A 26,928-nucleotide genomic window follows, 5' to 3' on the forward strand; every position below is an offset into this window, starting at 1 on the left:
TGAGTAATTTTGTTTCAAGGGATTTCCGGTTGTCTAGCTGACTTGATAACTTAAGTTGCTTTGAGCCTATCTTTAAGCTGCATGGGGTCTTTTGAGTGGTGAAGCACAAAAAATGAAAATAAAGATTAACCACAAACATATACTCTCCCCTTCCACCAACACTCTTAAGCCGTAGTGTTATAATCAAGGGTCTTAATTGGATTTGTTTTCTCTGCCAGCTAAAGAATTAAAAGGCAGGAGAATTCTCAAGCATTGAAGGCAGAATCAACACTGAAGGAGGGCATTTGCTGTAGGCAGGAAGCATGCACACAGTAGACAGAGAGAAAGGTTCTCTGCAAAGTTGACTGGAGACTTAGAAATTGGAAAAACTCTGGCAATAAAATTTGTAACTCAGTTCTTATGTCTGAGTCTGCCACATGAGAATTAGTTCAAACTCTTACAGTCTTTTATATGTTAACTAAAGTTAGGCTCTGCCATGGAAAGAAAGGAAAATTTGCATTTAAGGAACATGTTTATCAATACCACTGTGGTTACATAGTATAGAGCAACCATCCCATCAGTGTATTGCAGCTAAACACAGGAGGACTCCTGCCTGAGTTGGTTGTATGACGGTTTGGTACTATTGTTCACCTGTTTGCTATACAAAAGATGTTTTCTGTGAAGTCTTGAAGCAAACTGATTTAGGGGAATTTTGATGCCTTAAACTCTTCTTTCATCTTCGTAGCTTGCATTTGAGTCGTTGGCTGTGATTGGTAATGCTCTAACCCTCCTAGAAGTGGGTCAGATTGCAGTGTGCAGGTAATGTTACCTTTCACAAGTTTTTGTTTTGTTTGTTTCTGTTCCAGTGTACGGGGGTTTGCCTTTGTGTATGTCTGTGTACCACATGCATGCAATACCCTTGGAAGCCAAACAAGGCATTAGATCCCTGGAACTGGAATTACAGATAGTGTGAAGCACCCGTGGGTGGTAGGACCCAAACCTGGATGAGATGCTCTTAGCTGCTGACGCCATCTCTCCATCCCCTAATACTGCCTTTGGTTTTTGTTTGATTGATTTATCTCTTCAGAACAGGGTTCCTCTGTAACCTTGGCTGTCGTGGAAATTGCTTTGTAGACCAGGCTAGCCTCCAACTCAGAGTTCTGCCTGCCTCTGACTCCCAAGTCCTGGGGTTAAAGATGTGGTCGCCCCAACCTGTATTGCTTGGGTCATGTGGCTGAAGAGATCATATTGTGTCTGATTTTTCTTTCAAGCTTTGGAGAGTCAGTAAAGCTGTTGCACCCATTCCATGAGCAGTTTAATGATTCTTCAGGGTCTCAAATTCTACGGCTCTGCAAATTCCAGCAAAGGAAGACTAAGATTGCTCAGGTATGCTGATGAAGTTGAGATTTGTTTTGCACAAATTCTAAAGCTGATAGTAAGAGACAATTTTTAGAACTTCCTGTACACTTTCTGGAACTAGGTCAGGCAACATGACAATACACAGTAGTAACTTCAGCCTGTATGTCACTAAAACAGTTCCCTCAGCTTCCCTTAACCAAGTGTGACTCCTCTTTCTCACTCCTCAAAGATCATTGACTTTAGCCCAATAGAACAGTTTGAAACATTTGAAAAACAAAGTTTTTCTATTGGTCAGGTGGGTTTGGGCCTGGTCTCTCATTAAGCCTAGAGACAAAACCTAAAACCTAGAGATTTCTGAAGAAAATGAAACAGCAACCTTCCATTCTTAGTTCTTGCTATTTTGCTCAACAGGTTTACTAACTTGAAAGAGGAGGCCGCTTTGTTCATGGCTGCTCATGTAATTGTCTTTCTTCCTTTGGAGTGTCCTGTTGAACACTAGGTAGAGTCACTAGCCAGTGACAGTCCTGTCTGTCCTTAAGCGTGTCAGTGCTCAGTGGTGCACAGTAGGAAGACAGTCCTAGGTCAGAAGCCATGGGAATCTCTGTAGTTATGAAAGCGGAGCTTAAATAGTTGTATTAATTTATGCTGGTTCTGTTTAGTTTCTAGAATCTGTAGCCATAATGTTTGCAGCTGCCCAGAAGCTATCACAGAACACCAGTCCAGGTGAGCCACATTCTTCCTCTTTGCTAAGAACTGCTTCTCTCTCCCTCCCTCCCTCCCTCCCTCCCTCTCGTTTCTTTTATCTCTCTGTGCTATCTTTTGTTTTTAACTTGTGAGTTAATGTGTACATGTTCACGTATGTACAGAGCATGTGTTGGGGGGGGCCTGCCTGAAGTGGACTTTGGAAGCCTTCCTTGAAGACTTTTCTTTGTTTATTTGCTCGTGTATCTTTTAAGACAGGGTCTTTCACTGAACCAGGAGCTCAGAGCCAGGCTAGCCATCACACCGCAGGTTTCCTTCTGTCCCCCACTCTCCAACACTGGGCTTACAGGCATGCATTGTCACACTTGACTTTTATGTGGGTGCTGGCAATCCAAAGTCAGGTCCTCCTCCTTGCATAGGAAGCATTTTACGAAATGAGTCATCTTCTGAGTCCCTCTAAGCCCCCATCACCTTTTAAAATATTCTCTATAGGAAAAAACAAAAAGATGGAATTCTGTCATTGATGGAATTCTTTATTCATTATTTATTCTGAAATTTATGCTGAACTCATTTTAAGTCTTATAATTGATAGTCACTAGTTACAAATTGGAACATATTTATATGACAGATTAAGTTCAGAGCTGGATAGGAATAAGGTGTGTGTAATATAGTATAAAGTTCACACTCACTATAGAACATAATCCAAAAATGATTGCTTTCAGGCTTGAAATATAGCAGTAATTTAGCCCTGATTCTGTCTGGTGAAGAGGGAAAGGGAAAGAAATTAGGGACATGGAATTGTCCCTGGATAGAAAAGTCCAGAAGACAATATATGAAATCTGGAAGAGATAGTTCTAGGTTACTGATTTGGCCACTTCTTGTGGCCTGTTCATCTCTATGACTGCTGAAGTCTACAGACTTAGGCATGTAGGTCACAGAACAACTTGTGCTTCTATTGTGTGAGTGTCAAGGGATGGACCGAGCTTGTCAGTAAACAGCAAGTGCCATTCTCTCCTGTGGCCCACATGTGGCTGTGCTGACTGACTGGGTGTCTTGTCTCTCCTGTTTGTGTGAGAATGTGGCAGTTCCGGGGATCTGTCTGTCTTTAGAAAGCCACAGATGGCTTCCAATTGCTAACATAGGTTTTGCCTTTTCCCTCCCTCCTTCAATGCATGGCTTCTGCAGAGACTGCCCAGCTGCTCCTCATAGTTTCTGATGGCCGAGGCCTTTTCCTCGAAGGCAAAGACAGAGTCCTAGCAGCGGTCCAGGCCGCCCAGAATGCCAACATCTTCGTCATTTTTGTTGTGTTGGATAATCCCAATTCACGGGTGAGTGAGCGAGTGCCAAAGGCCGCAATTCTGCAGAACTTGTTCCCAAGTGTAGCTGCAATTCTGTCCAGGGTTGCTCCACACAACCCTGCAAGGTGAAGAGTAGTCTTCCCAACACAGAAAGAATCGTGAGTAGGAGAGCAGAGATTCACGGTTGCAAAAAGCCCTCCACTGGAGTATAGTTTGCCTCTATGTGAACAGAGTAGTGGTTGTCACAGTGGCCCTGAGCTCCTTTAAATGGAGACCAGTCTTTCTCATACCATCCTAGCAGCTGACTAGCTACAGGTTGCACTGATCATCAGTTTCTTGTTTGTTCCTCTTCTTCCTTGAAAGAACTGAGCTTCTTCCTTGAAAGAAAGAGCTGCCTTCTTCATAAACATTTTGGAAGTTTCTCTTATGTCAGCTTTTCTTGTCAACTAATGAACTAGTCGAGGATCTATTTAATTTTTCCTCTAAAATGTCTTTTGTTAACAGGATTCTATCTTGGACATTAAAGTACCGATATTTAAAGGACCAGGAGAGATGCCCGAAATCCGATCCTACATGGAAGAGTTTCCGTTTCCATTTTACATCATTCTTCGGGATGTGAATGCACTTCCTGAGACCCTCAGTGATGCCCTCAGGCAGTGGTTTGAGCTGGTCACTGCATCTGACCATTCCTAGAGCAGAGCACAGTCTGTAGGGAGGCTGCGGGAGCACGGCACCTCCTCTGGAGCTCCCTTCCACACAATGTTGTGAACTCAGTGCTCTCATACTACTTCATCTTAGATCGGATTTTTTAATTATCCAACAGTTACAAAAAACATTTTTTTAAAATTGCACTATACATTTGTATTTACAACACAGAAGAGCTTAGTGCAAGCTCTCAGACTCCCTGCTGTACTGGGCACAGAAAGATCACATTGCGCCTTCTCTAGAGCTCAGCCACTTGCTTTCCTCTGCTCAACACCTTGAGAAATGAACCCAGGATCATGGGCTGCATATGCCAGCCCTTTGGACAGAGACTAAAGGGAGCTGGACTCTGGTCCCTGCCTTGAGCTCTACATAGAGTCACTTGGTTGACATGTCTTACCCTGCTTAGAAGGTAGAACACTTAGATGATGTGTTCTCATAAAAGCAGCCAGCAAAGGTGATCATAGAGCTGCACAAGAATGAAGCAGCTGTTTGTGCCCTTGCCAGTGGCTGCCTCAGGAGACTATGCAATAATGGACAGGTGATTCTTGCTTGTTCATTCTCGGGCTGCCATAGCCCCTTGTTGTAATTTATTTCTTTAGCCAGCCTTCCCCCGGTACTAAGAGGAAAATTGTTCCTCATACTGCTTTCGAGCTACCCAAGCCAGTGCCATTGTGGAAGGCTTAAAAGGACTCAGCAGCTCGTCCTCCTCTCACACAGCACAGTAGTCTTAGGTTTGCTTCCCTTGAGGCCGGGGCAGTTTTACTTGGCCAGAAAGCAGTGTTTGAATACTTGAAATCATGTGTTGTATTCTATTTAAATGTTGTCTGTATACATTGTGCTGTACATCTGTCTCCATATCTATTTGCAGATGACACTGTGAAGTGTGCCACCCTTATGTGGTGGTCATCAAAGACAGATTGCTTCTTGTTTAACAAAGTGTCCTAAAGCATGGACTTAAAGTTATATTATTTTTTATTCAAAAATGCTATGCAGTTTATATTCTGAAAACTATTAAATAATTGTTGAGTTAGTCTTTGATCATTCTTAGTGGAGTATGAAAAATATGACAGGATTGAAAGAGTGTGCCTGGGCATTGACCCTATTGCTGATCAGACCGTGCTAGCACACAAACTTGGAGTTCAATATCAACTGCTCAGTTCTGTGACTCGGGAGTTGCATGCAGGCTTTGTAGCAAGGGAAAGGGGTAAGTTGACAGCACCGCATGGCATGGTATAAAGATTCTGTTCTGTGACATAACTCTTCACTCACGTCGCATTGACTACAGTTGCAATCAGCGTGTCTAGCCGAGAAAGGGCCTCCCAAATCATGTACTTACTGTGATTTCTTGGCCCATAGAATAGTGCTTGGGGTTTGGGGCAGAAATCGTATAAACAGGTGCCATTTCAACTTGGGATGTCACAGGAAAGGGGATGGTTGGGCTTTTTGCCCCAACCGCCTATCTGCAGCTACCCAGTCTGGCCAGATAGCTAAGGCCTCATATTTAAGCACTGTCTGCATGCTGTCGTCATGATCTTATTCAGATAACGTTCCCATCACTACAGCTGCAAAATCATCTAATCAGAAAAGCCTATGAAGGTGGGTGTAGTGGTGTAGTGCACACTTTATCTCAGCACTTGAGAGGCAGAGACGGGTGAATCTCGTGTTCCAGGATCACATAATATCAAAAGACGGTGAAAGTGTATGAAGGCACAGCAAGGGTGATCTTTGGTGTTCTCAAGTAGTTGTAGGTCACATAGCAGCAAGACATTGTCACTGTATAAGTACAATGTGTGATACTTAAAACAACTACGAGGTTAGTATAATCTTATGAGACCACCACCAAGTATTGTCCTGCATTGGTAACTGACAGTGTCTGTCTTGGGTAACAGACTTCATATATACTAGTAATTTTTGACACCATTTATGTGAAATAATATACTGTATTTGGATACACCAGATTTGAATGGTATGCTCAGGTACACAATTTCTTCTCAGCACTGTCTGCCTGCCTGTTTACTGTTGCATAACCTGACTTGGTGAAGTTTCACCCATGGGTCTTCTTTATAACTCCATCAAAACCCTAACCACACTCATACACACACACACACACACACACACACACACACACAAACACCACACACAAACACATTTACATACACCACACATATACAAACACATCACACACACATACATACACACTCATACCACACATACACACACAAACACATACCACACACCACATACACACACTCACACCACACGTCTATCTAGCATAGCTATCTGACACTCGTCATCCCTTCTTTGCCTCTGATTGTACTGCAGCTGCAGCTGTCAGTTTCCCGCCTGACATCTCAACTGTTTTGCTTATTCTATTTCATGTTACTTGTGGTATCTAAGTAGCTTTCTCCAGCTGAAAGCCCTTCAGAAGCAAGGCTGGGTAGGGCAATCCTTTAATCCCAACACTGGGAAGCCAGAGGCAGTTGAGTTTCAGGACAGCCAGATCTATATAGTGAGACACTGTCTCAAAAAACAAAGAATCAAACCACTCAAAGCTCTGTAAACAGGCTAAGGCAAGCTTCTCACCCTGCTTAGCTCTCCTGTGCCTGCCTTCCCCTCTCCACCACTGACAGAAAACCAGAGTGCTGCAAGGTACCAGTGTTTATATGTTGCCTGGAATCCTTACTAAAGTGACTGAGGTGATGCCATCTTGAACTCTTAACAGTCACATCCGCCTTAGCAACACTTGAGGAAGTACCGTGCCTCTGACCATGGCCCAGATGAATAAACAAAACACCTACCAGTGTATAGGCAGAACATGTTACCTGACCCCTCTGACCTAGAACTGATAGGAGTGACTTCATGGGTTTTGTCCTTAGAAGAGCTGTGCCCCTGATCTTTGGTGCTCAGTATCTGGGGCAAGAGGCTGCCCTTGGTTGTTGGCTAATAAAGAACTCTAAATTGGATGCGTAGTTGTCTGGACTGTAGCATATGAGGAGCTCCAGGGAAATTGCCCCCTCCCCACAGGACTGAGTCTGCCTCACTCCAGACCCTCCCAGCCACTGGGGAAGATGAGGTGCTGAAGACATGCCAGGCCTCCCACTGAGCCCAGAGGATCTGGAATGACTGCTGTGCCCCCTGACAACAAAGAGCGGGGCCTGGTTCTAGGAGTTACATTTGCTCACCAAATTCAGTTCTAGTTGAGAAGGTCAGGCTTCCTGAGGAGCCTTAGGGCCTAAGAGGGCCAGGCCATGTGAGGATCCCTCTTAGGTTTGGGCATTCCTAAGAGGACAACTCTTACACCAATAAAGGTCCTGGGATTCTGATTCCACCTCCGTGAGTATTTGGGAGACCTGGGTTTCTAATAGCTGACTGGCTGAACCGTATGAGTGGTTGGATGCATTCTGGACAGATTCTGCCCAGAGAATAGCATTTTTCTTATTAATGTGTCCCTGCCTTGTCCCCTTTGGTTCTGTTCTCCAAGATCTTTTACTTAATGATCAGAAGCCAACTTGGTATGTGTGCCTAATTTTTTTTTTAAGATTTATTTATTTATTTCTATGAGCACACTGTAGCTGTCTTCAGACACACCAGAAGAGGGCATCAGATCCCATTGCAGATGGTTGTGAGCCACCATGTGGTTGCTGGGAATGGAACCCAGGACCTCTGAAAGAGCAGTCAGTGCTCCCAACCTCTGAGCCATCTCTCCAGCCTGTACTTCACCTTTAAGGGAGAAGGCCTCTGCCCTTGTCACCTGCTACATGAGTTGTGCTGATTTCCTTTCTGGGATTATACTCATGGTTCCAGGAACCTCCGTCCTCTGATTCCATCTATCTTTTGTCTGTGTACCCCCAGCTACCTCCTCTCCTTTCCTAGTCTCTATGTTTCTCCTCACTTGGTACCCCCTTCCCAGCCTTTTCTTCCTCTTCTCTGAGCTCTCCTCCCCTCAGGGTCTGATCTCAAGCCCTCTGATCCCCATCACCCAGCTCCCACACAGTCCTGAGAGCTCAAACCTGGTCGACGCAGCCTAGCTCAGTCCATCCATGAAATTGCACCAGCTGTGTTCTTGCCCTGTGTTTATGTGTTTGCCTTCGTCTCTGCACCACTAAGCCTAGAGGTGCTTGCTCTTGTTTCAGCTCGTCAGTTAACAGAAAACAAATGCCTTTTGGATATGATATATACATATGTAATTTTATATATATACACATACATACACACGTGTGTGTGTGTGTGTGTGTGTGTGTGTGTGTGTGTGTGTGTGTGTGTGTGACACCTTGTTTTTAATTCACTGGAAAACTACTTCTGGAGATGGGATTTGTCCTGTCTCTTTCAGATCCAAGTTGGCTCCCTGACTTGAGGGCTGGAAGTGGGAATCTCTGGTTTTGTTGGAGACTCGGTTGTGTCATGTGTATTTATTTTTCTGGAAGCTGTCTTGTGAGAGGATGTTTTGGTGAGAACAGGCAGGTGGAAGCTCTCTGGTGAAAGGGCGTGAGGTGGTTGGCTGGAGAGGACACTTGATGTCTGGAAGGAGTGTAGGTATAACCCAACAGCGGGCGGGGCTCTGGCATTGGTTTGCCTTGCTGGACTTCATTGGGCTTCACTAACGCTGGTCTTCACTGAGGACGCTGTAGCATTGGTCCTTGCCACTGATCTCTTGTCATGACTTCATAGACACACATCAAAGAACTTCTGGGAGTATTCTGGCTGCTTCTTGCTGCTTCAGTGGACTTGTTTGTACCTTCTGGATCAAGTCGCTGCTGATAATTCATGAGTGGACTGAACTGACAACAAAGATTGGAATTACCCCAAAAAATGTCTAAACAAGTCCACTTAACCCTTATCCTATTGACCATCTTCCTCTCCCTTATAGTCAGTGGGCTCTAAGGGAGGTTGTTATGTTTACTAAAGCAGATTTTGAAAAATGTAAGCCTACAGTGGAGGAGGGGTGAGGGGAGCTTTGTGCACATAAAAACAACTAAAGTTTAAAAGGTATTCTTGTAATTGCAGGTGGTTTCCCTGGTTACTTCCCTTCCTCTTGGGTCTTGTTTACAAAAATCATCTCCTATTCAAAGTCATTGTTATCTCTGAAGTTTTTGCTGAAATATAAACTTTCAGGACCTATTAAGTGTCTATAATTAAAGTGGGGTGGGGGTTAAAAATCTGTAAAATTCTGGGCTGGAGAGATGGCTCAGTGGTTAAGAGCACTGACTGCTCTTCCAGAGGTTCTGAGTTCAATTCCCAGCAACCACATGGTGGCTCACAGCCATCTGTAATGAGATCTGATGCCCTCTTCTGGTGTGTCTGAAGACAGCTACACTTAAGAGGGAGATACAATGATAAACAACTCTTTAGGACAAAGAAGTACACTTGTTTATACCACATGGTCACATGAAGATGGTGGTTTGCGTCACTTGGCATGTACTCTTTATTGCAGTAAAGATGACTACCAGCCATGTGGCTGCTTACATCAGCCAAGATGGAGAGTCACATGGTTGCTATTTAAAAACATGTTTTCTTAGTAGATTTTTTTTTTAGTGACTGAGAATTAAATCGAAGTTATGAATTCTCACAGTTGAACCAAATTACATATACACACACATACACATGTATGTATCCTAGACAAGTGTTAAATCACATGTATACATATATAACCATGTATACATTTCTTTAATGATAATCCTTTTGTTATAAGCAATTTGGGACCACACAAATAACACCTTGCTGTCAGACTCCATTTTGATCCTAAGGTGAAGTTAAGATCATGTTCCCAGGCTCTAGGGGAGCTTTCTAGAGGGGTAGCTGACTTCTTCCTCAATCTTTGTTACCCAAGACAAAATGATTGCTCCTAACCATGAAAGAGCAGATGACTCTGACTGATGAAAAGTTGTAACTTGGCAGATATTTGTGATTTTCAAGCTTGAAAGCTTTGTAACATTCTGGCTGGGAGTGGGAGGGTGTTGTTGCTTTGCCTAGCAGTGTGTTCTGTGGCCCTGGTGGATCAGTAGCAGCCTGGTTACAATGAAATTTTGTCATCTGCTTAAATATTTACCAAGGTGAACATGCAAGGATGCAATGAGCCTCGAGTCTGTGCTGCTGTCCCTGACTGCTCAGCCCTTTCTGCCTACTTCAAGTAAAGCTCTTGCTCTGCGTGGATTCCTGTCTGCTCAGCTTGGTTTGGACTTTTGGACCCTAACAGTTTAACGCCAACTTCATTACAGATTTTTCTAGGGTTTTTTTATTTAAAAATTTATTTATTACATGTAAGTACACTGAAGCTGTCTTCAAACACCAGAAGAGGGCATCAGATCTCATTACGGATGGTTGTGAACCACCATGTGGTTGCTGGGAATTGAACTCAGGACCTCTGGAAGAGCAGTCAGTGCTCTTAACCGCTGAGCCGTCTCTCCAGCCCTAGATCTTTTTTTTAACCGTAGCTACCCAATGAGCAGATTTTTGAGAAAAGAGTTTACCACATCGGGGTTGGGGATTTAGCTCAGTGGTAGAGCGCTTGCCTATCAAGCACAAGGCCCTGGGTTCGGTCCCCAGCTCCGGAAAAAAGAAAAAAAAAAGAGTTTACCACATCATCTTAAGAGTTTTTGTGGAGTTGGTTTGTTTGTTTGTTTGTTTATGTTCGTTTGTTTTGGGGGGCTTTTTTGTTTTTGTTTTTTTTTGTTTGTTTTTGTTTTTTGAGAGCAGAGCACAAAGAAATCATAAAAATAAAAGATTTCTAGGAGTGGAAAGTAGAGAAATCTTAAGAGTGGAATGAGTTTAGATAAAAGATATTTGGGGGGTCATTTGTGGCAGAAGTTAAGGTTCAGGGGAGTTTGGAAATCAAGTTTGCCAAATTTTTGGACATCTGTGCTGAGCACGGGCTATTCAAATAAATCTGAGTCAGTGGAGAGAGGGAGTCCCAAAACAGAGCACCACGTTATAGGGTATTGCTATAAGACCATGAGGGAGCTGATAGCTGAAGCTGAGGAACTGCAGGCAGGAGCCAGAGGTAGCCAAGAGCACGAAGGAGAAAAGAACCTGAAGTGTCTTTAGTGTTGATTGTCAGGAATCACTACACAAACCACTCAGGCTCTGATCTCAGTTAAAGGAGCGTATGAGAGGACTGAGTCAGCCAGAGCTAGGCTGACTCCATGACAGCCTGCAAACTGGCAGTTTGGGAGACTAGGCCTCGGCTTCTGTTTCCCAGAACTGGAAAAGTCCAAAACAAGTCAATTCTAGGAAAAATCACCCCCCAGAAAGTTGCCCCACCACCCACCCACCCACCCCTAGCTTGAGCCAAGAATAGTCTATCAGCCAAAGTCCCCGAAATCCCCCAGAACCTTAACCAGTCACAAAGTCTGGCAATAGAGCCAACCAATCAAGGGAAAGGTTAAAGTCACCTACTCCTACCCTAACAGCAGCCATAACTTAAAGACAGGACATTATTTGGGGTGAGGGGGTGTGACAAACAGGAATTGGAGCAGAGAAAAAAAGAAATAAGGAATGGGGAATTTGTTTTCATTTCTGCAAGTTGTAGAGACCACTGGGTGGCCGTTTTGGTTCGTTATCTAAGGGTGTTGAGGTCAGATTTGACTGCAAAAGTGAATATGTTTAGAAGCTCTTAGGTTGGGCACTAGATGAAGAGGCTACACTGGTCCCTTAGATGAGGAAGAAGGGAAAGTCCAAGGCATCCCCAGGACTCAAGGGAACCAAACAAGCAAAACGCAAGCTGTTCAGTGGATTGCCAGTGCACTGGATGGGGGTCAGGACTAAAAAGCCAGAAGAGACACATGGCCCCTAGTACCAGGACTTTTAAATGAAGCCAAAAGGTGAAAACTGAAATCAAAAATGAAATCTCACCCAAGGGAAAGGGTCAGCTGAGCCTTAAAGACTATGGCCAGTGGTATCCCCACTTCCAAAAATACCATGAAAAGGCCAGAGTTGGGGTTAAGGCCAGTGGAAAATTCCACCACAAACCTCTGAGCACAAAGACCCCTCCTTTCCAAGGAGGGTAGAGCTGGTTTAATTCCTGGAACAGCTACAAGCCAAACTGTCAAACAAAGCTACCTGTGACTCCCAACCGATTCCTCGTTAGAAAGTCCTGAACGGTACACTGAGTCAATTTGAAAGTTGTTCCACTCCACCAAATGAGCAAGGTACCTTGCCTAATTACCATTTTTCAAATTCTGCCCCAATTGTTTGACATTTGCCCTTATATATAAATCCAGGTATATAACTCCCTGTTAAGAATTCACTCAGGGGTTTGGGGATTTAGCTCAGGGGTTGGGGATTTAGTTCAGTGGTAGAGTAATTGCCTAGCAAGCACAAGGCCCGGGGCTCGGTCCTCAGCTCCGGGAAAAAGGAAAAAAAAAAAAAAAAAAGAGTTCACTCAGGGTTATCCCCTTCTTGTTGAAATAATAAAGCTCCTCTTGCTTTTGCGTCCATTGCTGCCTCCATGGGTCTCATTCAAGGAGTCCTGGTAGAGGTCCGACGCAGACCTCACAACCAGAGTATGTTGGATGCTCAACAGTCACTCTCTCGGATCCAGGGAAGCATTTGCACCCAACCAATTGTTGCTGTTCAGTGGGGTGCCCAGCACTTGGTGAGCCGGAAAATGAAACAGTTGAGATAGACTGGAGCTAAGTGATGGGGTCCCAGTGTGGCTTAGACTCCCCAAGTGGGTGGGGGGGAGCATGCAGGTACCAGGATATCCTGAGTCACACAACACTTTAGGGTTTTGCTGTGGAAGGAGTACCTTGATGGATCACGGCCAAGGAATGCCTCAAAGATCACTACACCCAACAGGTCTTATTCAAGAGATTTGTTGGTGTGGCAGTGGGAGGAGTGCAAAGCCTCTTCTGAGAGAGAAGTAGACAGAGAGCAAGAGAGACAGAGCTGGCTGTCATCATGGTGGCTGGTGATGGCATGGCTGCTGGGGCTGAGTCACTGAAGGCAGTCAGGGGGGGGGGTGGAGCGCTTGGTTTCTAATGCCACTAATCTTAATGTCCTTGTCACTGTTCTGTTTCTGTGAAGAGACACCATAGCAAAGGCTCCTTCTATCAAAGAAAGCATTCAGTTGGAGGCCTGCTTACAATTTCAGAGGCTTAGTGTCTGATCATCTTGGCAGGGAGCATGGTGGTACACAGGCAGACTTGTTGCTGGGCAAGTAGTTGAGAGTTCTACAAGCTGATTAATAGGCTTTCTGACAACTCAGTGTAGGCCAGATCAGACATGAGTAAAAGTGAATAAATGCAGGTTTAGTTGGGGCAACTCCCAGGTGGGTTCTACATCTGGATCCACAGGCAGCAGGAGACTGTCACACTGGGCAGAGCTTAAGTATAGACACCTCAAAGCCCAACCCCATGGTGACACACTTCCTCCAACAAGGCCATATGTATTCCAAAAAGGCCACACCTTCTAACGGTGCCATTTCCTATGGGCCAAGCATTCAAACACACAAGGCTATGGGGCCATACCTATTCAAACTACCACCGGTTATATATTTTTGATAAAAAGGGTTTTAAAAAGGATTTTGGATAAGCATGGGATTTGTATAATAAAATTATATTTTATGATTTAATCAAATATGTTGTTTATGATACTCTTGAATGGCAAGCCATCCCCAGGTTCAAGTAGTTCCCTTAGATGGGACACAAAACTCAGCAGAGGTTTGCATGTTGGCCTTGTTACAGGATAAAAGTGCACGGGAATAAGACAAGCCAGATGTCTGCTGTTCCTGTCTCCACTATGTAGGCCGTGCCAGGAGAACCTCCTCCTTATCTATAAGAAAAGATGAGATACTCTTCATGTCTCATGTGACAGGCTTCTCTTGCCCATATCCTAAGTGTGGCAAACAACAGAGACGGATTACTCTGCCCTCAGTATCTGCCAAGTTGACATAATGCAGTGAACAGGAGAACGCTGTTCCTAAGTATGCTACACACTGTTGTGGGACCTGCACACTAATTCAATTGGCCATACTCTTTACCCTGGCTTCCAGTTCTCCTCTTAGGAGAGAAAAACTAATTCAAGGCCTGATTCTGTTAAAAGTTCCCAAGAGAGTTTCAGATTATGTAAGACAGAGACTGCCACGGGGCTAGTCAGCTGTGGCTAAACATGGACGACATCTAAATACTAAGGGACAGGTGTCGTCCCCCCCCCCCCCATGGATCCACCAAGTCCAGGTAAAGAAAACACTGCCACTTGAGAAGGAAGTGGCCCAGACTGTGAAGGTCCAACCAGAGTGATTTACCTTACAGAGACTGACAGGGCCTGGCTCTCCAACTCTGCCCTGGCTACAAAGCTGGGAGCCAGTGGGCTCACTCAGCTAAAACTAAGCAGAGCTGTGGAATTGGGGATCATGATGTCCCTTCCCCTATTTAGACTCATTTAGACTCATATTACTCACCATGGTTCCTATGGGGCTAGCCCCAATGGCTGTATTTAAGGAATAGCTTTCTAAAAACGTATCTGATTTTATTCATGCAATCATTCCTAGCTAAGCATTTAAATACCAATTGGCTCTTACAAATGATACATTTAAAAAGGCCAATCGTCTCTGGCTCCATAACTGGCTGGATTGGCAGCCAGGACTGACACCTTACTCACAGGCCCACAGGTCTCCTTTTATTCTCCTTGTAGGTCTAAGAATCCTGAAGAACCAGCACCTGCCCCTTCTCTCTTTAGAGATTTGTTATTTATATATTTATTTATTTATTTATTTATTTATTTATTTATTGAATTTATATGAATACACTGTAGCTGTCTTAGAAACACCAGAAACACCAAATTTCATTACAGATGGTTGTGAGCCACCATGTGGTTGCTGGGAATTGGACTCTGGACCTCTGGAAGAAAAGTCATTGCTCTTAACCACTGAGCCATCTCTCCAGCCCGCACATGCCCGTTCTTAGAAATCAAATATTTAAAAATTACTAGAAGAAATGAGTAATGAAGTGAGTAAGGTAACACCTTCTTGTCCTGAGCTTACCCTGACTCCATTTTGTGTCAGCTCAGGCACACATTTAGTCCCTTAAACCCCTTGGATAGTCACATCCACAGTGGTAGCACATTTGGGACGTTCCATGGCTCAGACACATAACCGAAATATCTTCTGGTCGTATAGTCAAAGCAAATGCTACCCGGATCCCCTGACCTACACCTGACAATGATGTCACTGTGTCATTTGTCTTTAAAAACGCTGTGCCCTAAACTTTGGACACAGAGTTTATTCAGGGCAAGGACCTGCCCTACTCTCAGTCGATTTAGTAACACTGCATTGACCTTCAAAGCTTTCCTACTCAAAATATAAATCTTCGAGACAGGGAATATATATCCATATGACAACACTGCCTGTGGCTAGCGTGATTGTGGAGAAAAGAATGTACAAAATACCTGTTCTCAGTGCCCAACTTGGACCCAGCACTAATTCAGAATTCTTATAAATATCCCCAGGTGATGTGGAAACAGCTCAGTGCTTTTCCAAGAGTCACAGAAAATAGTAATAAAATATATCCTAACGAGAAACTACTGGATCTGCCAGAAAAACAACAAAAAGGCGAAATTTATAACTCGATGCTTATCCAAGATAAAATAAGACTGATCAGATTACTCAGATCCAAAAGAAATGACCAGAGAAAGTCATGAACTACCTAATAAATGATCTTGAAGTTTTAATCTACTGGCTGAAAAAGAGCTTAGATCCATATTGTGCCATATGAAGATAACTTTTAGGTGGAGTAAATGTAACACTGATCAGAGAAGTTTACAACAAGCTTACAACAAGTTTACAATAGCTGTGAGTAGAAGATAAAATTGTAAAGTCTGAAAGGAAACAAATATGTTAATGTAAAGTTAAAGCTCTAAGTATAAAGAAGTAACCCAGGGCTGGAGAGGATGCTCAGCCAATAAGAAAATTATCCAAGGGGGCTGGAGAGATGGCTCAGTGGTTAAGAGCACTGACTGCTCTTCCAGAGGTCCTGAGTTCAATTCCCAGCAACCACATGGTGGCTCACAACCATCTGTAATGAGATCTGATGCCCTCTTCTGGTGTGTCTGAAGACAGCTACGGTGTACTTATATATAATAAATAAATCTTTAAGAGAGAGAGAGAAAATTATCCAAGGGTCACTGAAATGGCTCAGTAAAGGTGCTTTGCCCCCAAACCTCATACAGGTTTGATCCTCAAGGTCCCATATTAGAGAAAAATTGAAAAAAACACATGAGAAGCATCACTCATAATGCCTGAGAAACTAAACACCGAGAATTAAGAATCATATGCGTCTGGAACTGTTCTGAGCAGTTACATATAGATACACTTGCGAGGGAGAGGCCGTTTCACGGTACAGTTCAGAGATGAAACCATAGCGGGGAGTAGACACAGCTGGAAAGGTTAGATCACTTAGATCACAAGTGAAGCCATCAGATGCTCAGTACTGCATAGCTGGACAAATAATCCGGCAGAGATTCAATAACCTGATTTCTGAGTATGTGGTGTGGGGGACAAAAATCAAACAAGCGGGAAGCCTCATGAGTAGGGAAAATGCACGGAGCCGGAACAATCAATCGATCGAGGTGACCTGCTTTCTGTAGGATAAAGTTTAGAGAAAAAGAAAAGCTTTCAGGATGTAAATTGAATTTGCTAGTATAATGTCGGTCATTCGATTATACACATCAAGGTGCTCAAAAAAAAAAAAAAAAGCGCATAATTTCTCTCCTCCAGTCAAACGATTAAACTTCCGGATGACGAGTTCCTCCCGGCTTTCTGGGAAAAACAGAGCTAACAGCGGAAACCCGAGACTCGGGCGTCCGTCTCCTAGAAACCAGGTTCGCCCTTCCCCGACTTCCGCTTCCGTGTCCAGGTGCTCGAGGTTCACTTCCGCCCTTGTGCCCAGCGGCTTCCGTAGGCAACATGGCGGCCTCCCGCCTGCCACCTGCGACCCTGACACTGAAGCAGGTACGGCGGTTCTCTCAGCCCCGCGGGTCCCGGGTGCCCGCCTTGAGCAGGCCTACGTAGTCCTGACCGCGTCGGTTTAGACCGTGGCTGGCGGTGCCGCGGAGGGAGCTCCGCCCGTGAAGGGATGTCTTCTCTGAGGTCTTTTGAAGCACTCTCCCTGTGATCTGGCTCCCCACAGAACCGAGGGCGGGGGTGATAGGTGTACCCTACTCACGCAAACCGCCGGCAAGATCTTTGAGTTTTGTCTTGTTCTGTTTGAGATTGAGGACCAAAGGGACATTTCTGCTTACAGTTCTCTTGGCTGAGGTGGAGCCAGCGGCTGTGTATTAATTTGTATTTTTCCTTCCCCGAGCAGTTCATGAGAAGGCAACAAGTTCTCCTCCTCTACAGAAAGATTTTGCGAGCGATTAAGCAAATTCCAAGTGATTCTGACCGGAAATACCTTCAGGATTGGGCCAGGGAAGAATTTAAAAGAAACAAAAGTGCCACCGAGGAGGTGAGAGCAAGACCATGGTGGGGCCACGGCTCCTTTGTCCCGTTGTGTTACTGAGCTTGTCAAGTTTAGCGAACATCTTTGGAATGTGCCACTAAGGTGGCTCATTTTGATCAGTGCTGAGTTCCTACTGGATATTTTACATTTGTTTTGCAACAGCATCTGGCTTTGTACTGTGTAGCCTTGCATCCGACTTTGCACTTTTTTGCTGGGGGTTCTTTTGGTGAAGGGATCGTAGTGCCTTGGGCGTGGTAAGCCCGCAGCTACCGCCTGTAACCAGCCATGGTTGGTTCTTGAATGTAGAAGGTACAGTAAAAGAACTTTTTCGTGGTTAACCTGGTAAAACAATGACTAGGATATTCGTTTCCTCCACAGGATACAATCCGAATGATGATTACCCAAGGCAACATGCAGCTAAAGGAATTAGAGAGGACACTTGCTTTAGCCAAATCTTAACTGGAAGATTCTCAGACCTCCATGTGTTTGCAGATGCTTAGAGCCACTGTCACAAAGCACCCACGAAAAAGACTATAATCAGTCTGATCGAGAATGTAAATGAAGGTGTGTTAACATTTCCACGACAGTCCCTGGCTATAATTAAAACTCAAGCTAATGTCAAGATGAGAGCTTGGAAGCCTACATTGCCCCTCGGGAAGGTAAAATGGCAGCCACTTTGATGAGAAACAGATTATTAGTTATTAGTTCTTGAAAAGGCAGTGTGGACAGGATTGGTGAGATGGCTCCGTGTGAAGGCTCTTGCTGCCAACGACCTGAGTTTGATCCCTGGGACACACATGGTGGAAAGAGAAAACCACTCCAGAAAGTTGTCCTCCGACCTCCACACAAGGCACTGTGGCACACAAACCAAAACGGGAGTAAATGTGATTAAAATAAAAGGGGGAGTGTGATAGGCAGTTACCTCATACTTTAGCAAGTCTCTAATCAAGAGAACTGAAGCCTTACCTATGTAAAAGTGCACCACAGAGTTCAGCATTCTTCGGCTTTTTGAGACAGGGTGTCTCCATGTAGCCCTAGTAGTCCTAGAACTCACTTTGCAGACCAGGCTGCCTTTGCGTCCCAGGTGCTAGGATTAAAGGTGTGGCCCAGCATACCCAGTTGAATTCAGTATTCTTCATAACCAGACTCTGAATATTGGATGCAGCAGACCCATTAACTGATGCAGGTTCATGCTTTGAAGGTAAGTTTACAGTCCAAGGAGGTTGTTGAGGCCTGCGCCCCCTGTCCCTGCCCCCAGACACACAACTCCCCCAGCATAGCTGTAGCCGGTGTGTTCCCTCCTGCCAACTATTTCATCTTGTTGCTGTAACATGCCTGCCAGTCATTGACACGGAAGAATAACTTGACCCAGAACAGAGTCATGCTGACCACATATCCAGATATGAATGAGGTTTGTTAATCTTAAGAAATTCCACACTTCACTTAGGACCCATCAAACTAAACATCGACGTGAGCTGTAATGTCTAAAACAGCTTGAGTCAGAGCTGACCACTGGGCAGCACTTCCTGTACCTGTGTCTGAGTTCACTGTAGTTTTTGCGGTTTTAGCTTTTATAAGCTGACAGGAAAGATGTTGGGGTTGTAGCCTTAGCCCTGAATTCTGGGCTAAGGCCCTAATCTTAGGGTGTGCACTCAACAAACTATCCCTGTCTGAGATTATTGTGTGGTTTGTGGGCAACTCCTTTTTCAATAAACAGTTTAAACACAAGATAGAGAGTATATGTGGACTTCACCATGCCACTTTCAGACTGTAAGAGTATGGTACGTTGTGATGCCTAGATCTCAGGCTGTTACTAAAACACATACAGGACTGGCAGTGTACTGACTCCAGGAGACGCTCTAGGAAAGCAGTTCTCTTGCTGTGGGTTATGACCCCCTTGGAGCCAAACAACTCTTTCACAGGGGTTGAATATCAGATATCCTGCATATCACATATTTACATTATGATTCATAAAAGCAAAATTAGTTATGAAGTAACAAAATTTTTATGGTTGTTGGTCACCATAATATTAAACTGTACTAAAGGGTCACAGCATTAGGAAAGTTGAGAACTTGCTCTAGAACCTGCTTGAAACACCTGCTTTGTCCTTCAGTTTTGAAGTGACTCTCTTCAGGTGTGGCATGTTTGATAGCCAAAGGACTGAGACTTAATGGAGCCCTGTTGGAAATAGATAAGAACATCGGGACGCCAGGAGGAAGAGGGAAGACGGGGTGGGCAGTGCAGCCTCGTGGAGTGTTGAGTCATTGTGAAAGAGTCTTGTACACTGCATTCTGCTGCGACAACTGGAAAGAGAAATACATCACAAAGTTGACAAGTGAAAGCTTGTTGATGAATCTGAACTTACCTGTGAGAAGTCCACGTCCCATCTACACAGAGAAGCCAAACGGAACCTGACTAGTATCCTGTACTGGGATGCATGAAAAGACGGTGCAAGGTGTGCATGGTCTGTGTTCCAAAGCCCAACACCACACCCTGAGGCCTTAGGGTCCCATGTACAGTTTTGCAGGAGTGATCTAATACTTTCAGAAGTCAGTTTTTTTTCAAATCCATGGCTTATGCAAAAATAGCTGACAAGCATTTGTGAACAATTTGGTGGTTCATTTTGAAACAGGGTCTCCTAACTCCACCCTCCGTCTTCCAAGTGCCTCCATGTTTTCTATCAACAGTCATGAGTGGAGAAGATGGTAATAGTCCCCTTTGGTGGTCTACTTGACATGCACATTCAAATACAGACCCTGAGTAAGTCTAAAGTCCTCAGATTATACAACACTTGCTAGATGTGAACAATGATGGTTTGATGATGGTCCAGCCGTGGTGTGGAGAGAATTCTATAAAGCACATACAGCCAACAGAGCCCAAGGCAAGCCGAGGTTTGATTTTGTTGTTGGTTTTGTTTTTGTGTTTACTATATAGTTCTGGCTGGCCCTGAATGTACTATGTAGACCAGGCTGACCCTGAACTCAGATCCTCCTGCCTCTGTCAAGTGCCAGAATTAAAGGCATATACCATCACACCCTCCCTAACTACTTTTAAAGAAGGTAAAAACATGATGGAACTCAAGACAGATTAACAAATGGAAAAAAGAATTTACACAAAAGCTTCGTAGTAGGTAAGTGGCAAAAGCCAGTTTACCAGTTTGTCCCGCGTGGCTCTCCCTGTTAACAAGTGCCATGTCTAGGTTCACACACAGCACTGCTGTGTGTGTTCCTGAACAGTGCTGGTGCTGGTGACTGAGGGAGGCCAAGCCTGAACGTTACTGTAGCACTCTTGGGAGAAACAGACCAGGATGACTCAGGAAAGGCCATTATAAACAGAAGCAGCCCACATCTGCCTTGGAAAAGGATGTAGAATTGGGCTCAAAGAGATAAAAACAAAAGTTGTCACCCTAACAAGTCAGAAATCACAGGATTTTAAGAAATTATATTCACATTAAGTGTGAACAGTTAAGAATATACGTTTTTTATTCACTGTATGTATGTACACTGTAGTTATCTTCAGACACACCAGAAGAGGGAATATGATCTCATTACAGATGGTTGTGAGCCACCATGTAGTTGCTGAGATTTGAACTCAGGACCTCTGAAAGAGCAGTTAGTGCTCTTTTTTTTTTTTTTTTTTTTGGTTCTTTTTTTCGGAGCTGGGGATCGAACCCAGGGCCTTGCGCTTCCTAGGCAAGCACCCTACCACTGAGCTAAATCCCCAACCCCAAGTAACCTTATTTTATTTATTGATTTTTGGGAGAGAGCATTTTTCTGAGCCCTGGCTGTCCTTCAGTTTGCTTCCTATACTAGGCTATCCTCAAACCCTCACAGGACTGCCTGCTTCTGTTTCCCTTGTGCTGGTATTAAAGGTGTGTGTCACCATGCCCAGCCTTGTATCTTTTTTTAAAAGTGATATTCTGTCTTATACCTAGTGGATTTAATATGCTTGCATTCACCAAGTTAAAGGACTTCTCACAGACACAGATTGCACCCACTTTGTTTTGACGGAAGACGCCTGATGTTGACTTTAAACTGGATGCATTTGCTCTACGCCTGTAAAGTGGCTGGGTGTGGGCTCATTCAGGAATTTCTAAGTGCAGTGAGCAGAACTAATGACTATAAAAAAGTAGGATACCGACAGAACTCAAACGTTTAATGCTTATAGGAGACACAAGTTCAAGGTGACTAAAAAAATTAGACAGCATGCCTTGCACACACAAATCTAAACATGAAAAACCTGTATTTTGGACTCCACATCAAAAGTGATGCTAGACTAACACTTTCACCCCAGCACAGATGCTCAGTATGCACTCTAAGGGATGTGCTAACAATTACCTGTTTTTTAAAAAGGACATTGATATGCAACACTACTGTTTTATAACATGTTTCTTCACGGCTGTTGACACTTTTTAGGCCTCGGTTTGAAACATGACCTATTGTGAGAGTGTATGGTATGAGCAGTTATCTGTAAAAGTACAGCTGGGATATTTGTTTTTTGCACACAGCACGAGGGGAAAGACACAGCTGATCCTCAGTGCTGTACAATGCTGAGGACCAATTGCCACAAACCTAACACTGGTGTTACAAACAAAACATGATTGGCCATGGGGCTCACTCCTTTAGTCCCAACTCAGGTGGCTGCGACAGGAAGGTCATGAGACCAAAGCCAGTCTAGAGTACACGGTAAGCCTTCCAAAAACAAGCCAACCACCACTTCCTCAGAAGTCAACCCTGTGGGTAAGGGGCTGACTGGCCTTAGACAATAGCCTGGTCTTTATGCTTAATGACTTGACAAAAACATCCATTCACAGTGATAAGCTGCCTGCTTCTCATAGGTAGGAGGATATCATCAAAGCACTGCCACTAAGATATTCTGTGGTCTAGACTTGATGTTCAGTTACAGTTGATTTCTGCCCTTCTTGTCAAGGGTTTCTTGAGGTAATGAGTATTCTAATAGTGAAAATAACTCATGCTGAACTCGGGGTTTCATCTCTTACTTAGTATTAGGCAGTTCCCAATAATTTGCTGTATGAATAAGGAGTGATCCTACAGGAGTGAGTGACATTTTGTTGTGGGTAGTGTCATAGCAGGGCTCAGGTGCAAGTGAGCTGAGGACAGGACTCCGGTGAAGGAGAATGGGGAAGGGCTGTACCTCCCAAGAGGCTGAGGATAGGTCGGTCCCAGGAAATAATTGGGCTCACTGGATGATGCATACCCAATATCTGCCCTGTCGTGTTTATACGAATGTCTATCCGTGGATTGTCACTATAAGCAAAAGGAAGAACTTGGCTTGACCAAGGCATAAATGCATACTATTCCGCAAAGATCACTTCTCTTTGGCTCAATGAACAGCATTTTAGTTACAATTCATGGATAGTAGTTATTAGGTCCTTAGGCTTAGAGAAACATACGTTTCTATGCATATGTGGAGACAGACATAATCCGTGTTCCATGTACCAAAGGATTAGGCAAATCCAAGGTCCCAACCAAGATAGAGTCACCACCTCAGTCTGGTACATCTTACTCAGTAAACAGGCAACGCCTTTTGACGGCTTGATGTTCTTCAGTGAGAAGTCAATTCAAAATTAAACTTTCGTGATATTTCCTGATTTCTTTACAAAACATGGAACAAACGTCTTGACTCTAGAAAGGTAATCTAAGGTAACTGGCTGGAGTTGTTTGGTGAATATTTTTCCATTAATCTGCTCAGTTATTTGGCCAAAATCACAGTAACTGACCAATGGTTTAAACCCTTCTCACTTGACAGTCAGCAATTGCTACTCCTTTATATGATCCTTAAACTTACTTGAAGACACACTGGACACTGAGGTCATTACAGTGTATATCCTCACAACCTGAAAGGGTTTCACCCCTTTAAAAGATGAGCATCTTGAGTTACATGGGAGAAAGAGGGCTTCCCGCATCTGAGTCCCAGCTCTGCTAGAAGGACCGTCTAGGCACAGCAGGTGTGTTGGCATGGACGTGAATGGCTACTGGGTTCCCAGAGTTCTCTGCTTTGCTTCTGACACACTTCATGAATCACAGACGTGGGTCACACCTCCTCTTCTTGGTGTCTTGCTGTTTATAGACATCTTCCCAGGATTCATTTTAACCAGTGAAGGCCTTGTAACTTCAGAGCACGAAGTATGTGTCCACAACCAATTAGTGACTCTATTAAAGGCAAATCCACCTTGTGCATGACAACCAACTCCGGGGACACAGTTACTTTGCTGTTATCAAGCTGGAAACCCTGCTGGGTCCACTTCAGAATCTGGTTTTACTTGTGCATCTTTGTGCGCAGCTTGGCAACCTCCTCTTCTAGACTCCTGATGTGCTCCTTCAGTGTGGCCTCATCTTGCTGAGCTTTCTGACTGGCCTGGCTTCGTGCTTCTTCAATTTTCCGTTCGTACCACTTTTCCATCTGAGCAGAAACAGCCTCAAAAAAATACTGGGTTAGCTCCAGGGCTTGCGAGGCATCTCGGGCGTCACTGCTTGCCGCGGATGGCTGCTGCCCACTGGGGCTGCTGGCTGTCGGTTGTTGGCCTCGATGCTTGGTCTGCCCACCTCTCGCAGACTTCTTGGTTTGAGTGCCTCGGTTGACACAGGACCCAGTCTGCTGATCACCCAGTCTGGAAGCAGCCGGGGCCTTGACCTTCCTTAACCCGGAGCCTGTGCAATCAGAGGGAAGCAGCTCCTGCTGGTGTCTGGGGACAGCAGTGGCATTGAGTGCCTTGTCCTTGGGCCTCACAACCTGAGAGGAGCTGTCGGAAGCTGCTCCCGGCCCTGCAGCTACCACTGGTTGGTCTACAGCTGTTTTCAAAGGAGAGACAAACATCAGAGCACACTCACATTCAGCCATAGGACTGGGGGTGCTGAGAACATCAGCTTTGCCGGGACACCCACCCACCCACCTGCTTCTCCGTGCTTTCCCTCCCTCTCTCCCACTTTATCGCCAGGTCTCCCATCTAAGTTCATCAGGGCTTTCTCCGATTCTGTGTTAGCCATAGGAATAACATATTGGCTAGATTTCTGACCTTTCCGTGTTGACTACCATAGATGTCTCTGGGTCTTGTTTCTAATGCGTAAGGATGACAAAACTTACAAAGTATCTCAACACAGAAAGAGCGCTAATCTCTGAGGAGGAAGATGTTCCCTTCACTTCTGGGATATAAATCCTGTGTATCAATTTGGTTTTTGGACCCTTTGTTTGGGAAAGGGTCTTACCACGTAGTGGAACTCAAGAGATCCCCCTGCCTTTGCCTCCTGAATGCTGAGAACAAAGTTGTGTGTGCCATCACACCCCACAGGTAACTCTTTCTTAGGAGTGATTTTAAGGTTACGGCAGAGTCGAGAGGAAGGTAAGCCACACTCCTCATCCAGCTCTTCAATCCACGTTGCAATCACCATGGCCGGTTCCAGAGCTAGCCCTAGCATGAGAAGTGGGCTCAAGATGTTTCTAAACTTGGCTGGCACAGAGCTAAAGCTGTGTAAACAGATAGGGCTATATTAAGCACCTGACCTTGTATCAAAGCTCCCCATTAGGACCTAATTACCAAAATATGTATACACATAATGGAGTTTGATTCAACCATAAAGGAAAAATTATACTATTTGCAAGAAAAAGGATAAAACCTGAGATTACTGTGGTAAGTGAAATAACCTAGACTAAAAAGAGGCAGGTCATACATGTTTTTCCCTCACATTCAGAATCTAGAATTATTTTTTTTTTTAAATAAGGTCTTGCTATTTTAGAACTTGAAATAGAGCGGGCTGGCCTTGAACTCACAGGGATACATCTGCCTCTGCCTCCCCAAATGCTGGATTAAAGGTGTGTGCCACCATGTCCAATTAGAATCTAGACTTTTAAGGATGAAGAGGAGCTGCTGTTTGGAAAGGAATAAGCAGCAGGGTACCAGGTGGAATTTGAGGTGATGCAGGTGTGTGGAAATGTAACAAAACCACTTTGTTCAATGGACACATGCTAGTTTTAAAAATTATCAAGGTTACTGACTGCAGCTAAAGAGTCACCATTTAAAGCATGTCTTAACACCTAGGGCAAGGTCAGGACGCTGGTGGCTGCTTAAAGGCTTTGCAGGTTCAAGTAAAAGCAAGAGGCCACTGAAATAGGAGCAGCAGGGGAAAAGGCCTGCCTGGGAGAAAGCTGGGCCTTCATCACTCCGCATCACAGGACCCACCGAGCCTCGACAGAAGCTAAGGTCTACAGGCAAGTCCATGGGAGCGTTTTCTTCATTAATGGTGATGTGTGCACTACCACTAGTAGGCGAGTGGCCCTGGAGTGTAGAAGAAAACAAGCTGACTGAACTGGACCAGGGTTTCCTTTAAGGTCTGTTTCAGTTCCTGCCTTCAGGTTCCTACCTTCAATTCCTGCCCTCACTTCCCTTAGTCATGGAGTGTGGCCTGGGATGTTTAAGCCAAATTTCTCCCCAGGCTGCCTTTGGTCCTGGTGCCTAAAACCACAAGGACACCTGCCAACATCCCTTGCTTTACTCTGCACTCTCACGTGGTCTGCTTACTTCAGGCTTCCTAACATTCGTGCCTTACTGTGTTTGCTGCAGCTCCGGAGTGTGGACGATCAATATTCAGGTCAGGAAGGAGGAGGAGTGGATATCTTGAGAGACTGTGTGAGTGTGAGGTACCTGGAGAGGAGTCGGAGGGAGATGGTGTGGATTTAGCTCTAAAGGTCCGAGACTCTCCCGAAAGTCTCAACTCCAGATTCTGGATCTTCAACATACACCAGGATTTCAGTTCATCCACCAATGACATCTAAAATAACGAGTAACACACAGAGATTGAGTGTGCTGAGGGTTATGAGTTAAAGCACCAGAGTTAAACTTTTGGGAGGCTGGAGGTGTGGCTCAGTGGTTAAGGGCAGACTGCTCCTTCAGAGGACCTGAGTTCTATTCCCAGCACCCAGATGTCAGTTCATAACCATTTTTCCATCTGTAACTCCAGTCGCAGAGGATCTAAGGGCACCAGGTACCCAAATGGTACACAGACACACATGCAGACAAAACATCCATACACACAAATCAAATAATCTTTTAAACAATTTTATTTAAAGATTTATTTTATGGGCTGGTAAGATGGCTCAGTGGTGACAGTGTTTGCTGCCAAGTCTAAAAACCTCAGTTTAATCCCCAGAACCCACGTAGGAGGAGAGAACTGACTTCTACAAGTTGCCTAAGCTCCACGCATGTGCCTTGGCATGCACATCTTCTTCCCAACCCACCATGACAATCTGTGTATTTGTGTGAACATGTATGTAGGTACCCCTGGAGCTAGAGTGACAGGTGGTTGTGAGCAACCCAGCATGGGTGCCGGGTCCTCTAGAAGAACAGACACATTCTTAACTACGGAAGTAATGCTCTAGTCCCGGAGAATGACCTTTTAAACTCTGACACTTGAGGTTACAATTGGCACATATAAAAG

At 44.6% G+C, this 26,928-nt stretch overlaps 3 protein-coding genes across 17 annotated transcripts in view; 2 read left to right on the forward strand and 1 right to left on the reverse strand.

Annotated features, from left to right (window-relative positions):
* The window catches only part of Mdn1 (midasin AAA ATPase 1), a 130,904-nt gene extending 125,830 nt beyond the window's left edge, over positions 1–5,074 (forward strand). The window contains exons 98-102 of one of the 2 annotated variants that reach the window (XM_039110965.2): positions 725–798; positions 1,251–1,365; positions 1,998–2,061; positions 3,226–3,368; positions 3,843–5,073. In XM_039110965.2, coding sequence (XP_038966893.1) covers positions 725–798; positions 1,251–1,365; positions 1,998–2,061; positions 3,226–3,368; positions 3,843–4,031 — 585 coding nt within the window. In that variant the 3' untranslated portion in view covers positions 4,032–5,073. Of the gene's footprint in view, positions 1–724; positions 799–1,250; positions 1,366–1,997; positions 2,062–3,225; positions 3,369–3,842 lie in introns of both variants that reach the window. The other variant, NM_001427015.1, reaches the window with a different exon arrangement.
* An 11,851-nt stretch (positions 5,075–16,925) lies between these two features.
* Positions 16,926–19,204, forward strand: Lyrm2 (LYR motif containing 2). Its single transcript, NM_001126096.1, has 3 exons — positions 16,926–16,986; positions 17,342–17,482; positions 17,855–19,204. The coding sequence occupies exons 1-3, from the start codon at positions 16,942–16,944 to the stop codon at positions 17,933–17,935; spliced, it is 267 nt and encodes an 88-aa protein (NP_001119568.1). The 5' UTR covers positions 16,926–16,941; the 3' UTR covers positions 17,936–19,204.
* A 2,406-nt stretch (positions 19,205–21,610) lies between these two features.
* Positions 21,611–26,928, reverse strand: part of Ankrd6 (ankyrin repeat domain 6) — a 140,399-nt gene continuing 135,081 nt past the window's right edge. For 11 of the 14 annotated variants that reach the window (XM_039110550.2, XM_017593571.3, XM_039110548.2 and 8 more), the window contains 2 exons: positions 26,136–26,262; positions 21,611–24,288 (listed from right to left, as the gene is read on the reverse strand). In XM_039110550.2, coding sequence (XP_038966478.1) covers positions 23,756–24,288; positions 26,136–26,262 — 660 coding nt within the window. In that variant the 3' untranslated portion in view covers positions 21,611–23,755. Of the gene's footprint in view, positions 24,289–24,702; positions 24,906–26,040; positions 26,263–26,928 lie in introns of all 14 variants that reach the window. The other 3 variants (XM_063288214.1, XM_063288215.1, NM_001134969.1) reach the window with 3 other exon arrangements.

This window comes from Rattus norvegicus, chromosome 5, assembly GCF_036323735.1.
Source record: "Rattus norvegicus strain BN/NHsdMcwi chromosome 5, GRCr8, whole genome shotgun sequence".
Taxonomy (NCBI): domain Eukaryota; kingdom Metazoa; phylum Chordata; class Mammalia; order Rodentia; family Muridae; genus Rattus; species Rattus norvegicus.

Bases quoted from the DNA above. Each gene is read 5' to 3' on its own strand.
- Lyrm2 (NM_001126096.1), top strand. From the start codon at position 16,942: ATGGCGGCCTCCCGCCTGCCACCTGCGACCCTGACACTGAAGCAG. The intron at 16,987-17,341 runs GTACGGCGGTTC...TTCCCCGAGCAG, and splicing joins CGACCCTGACACTGAAGCAG to TTCATGAGAAGGCAACAAGT. The intron at 17,483-17,854 runs GTGAGAGCAAGA...TTTCCTCCACAG, and splicing joins ACAAAAGTGCCACCGAGGAG to GATACAATCCGAATGATGAT.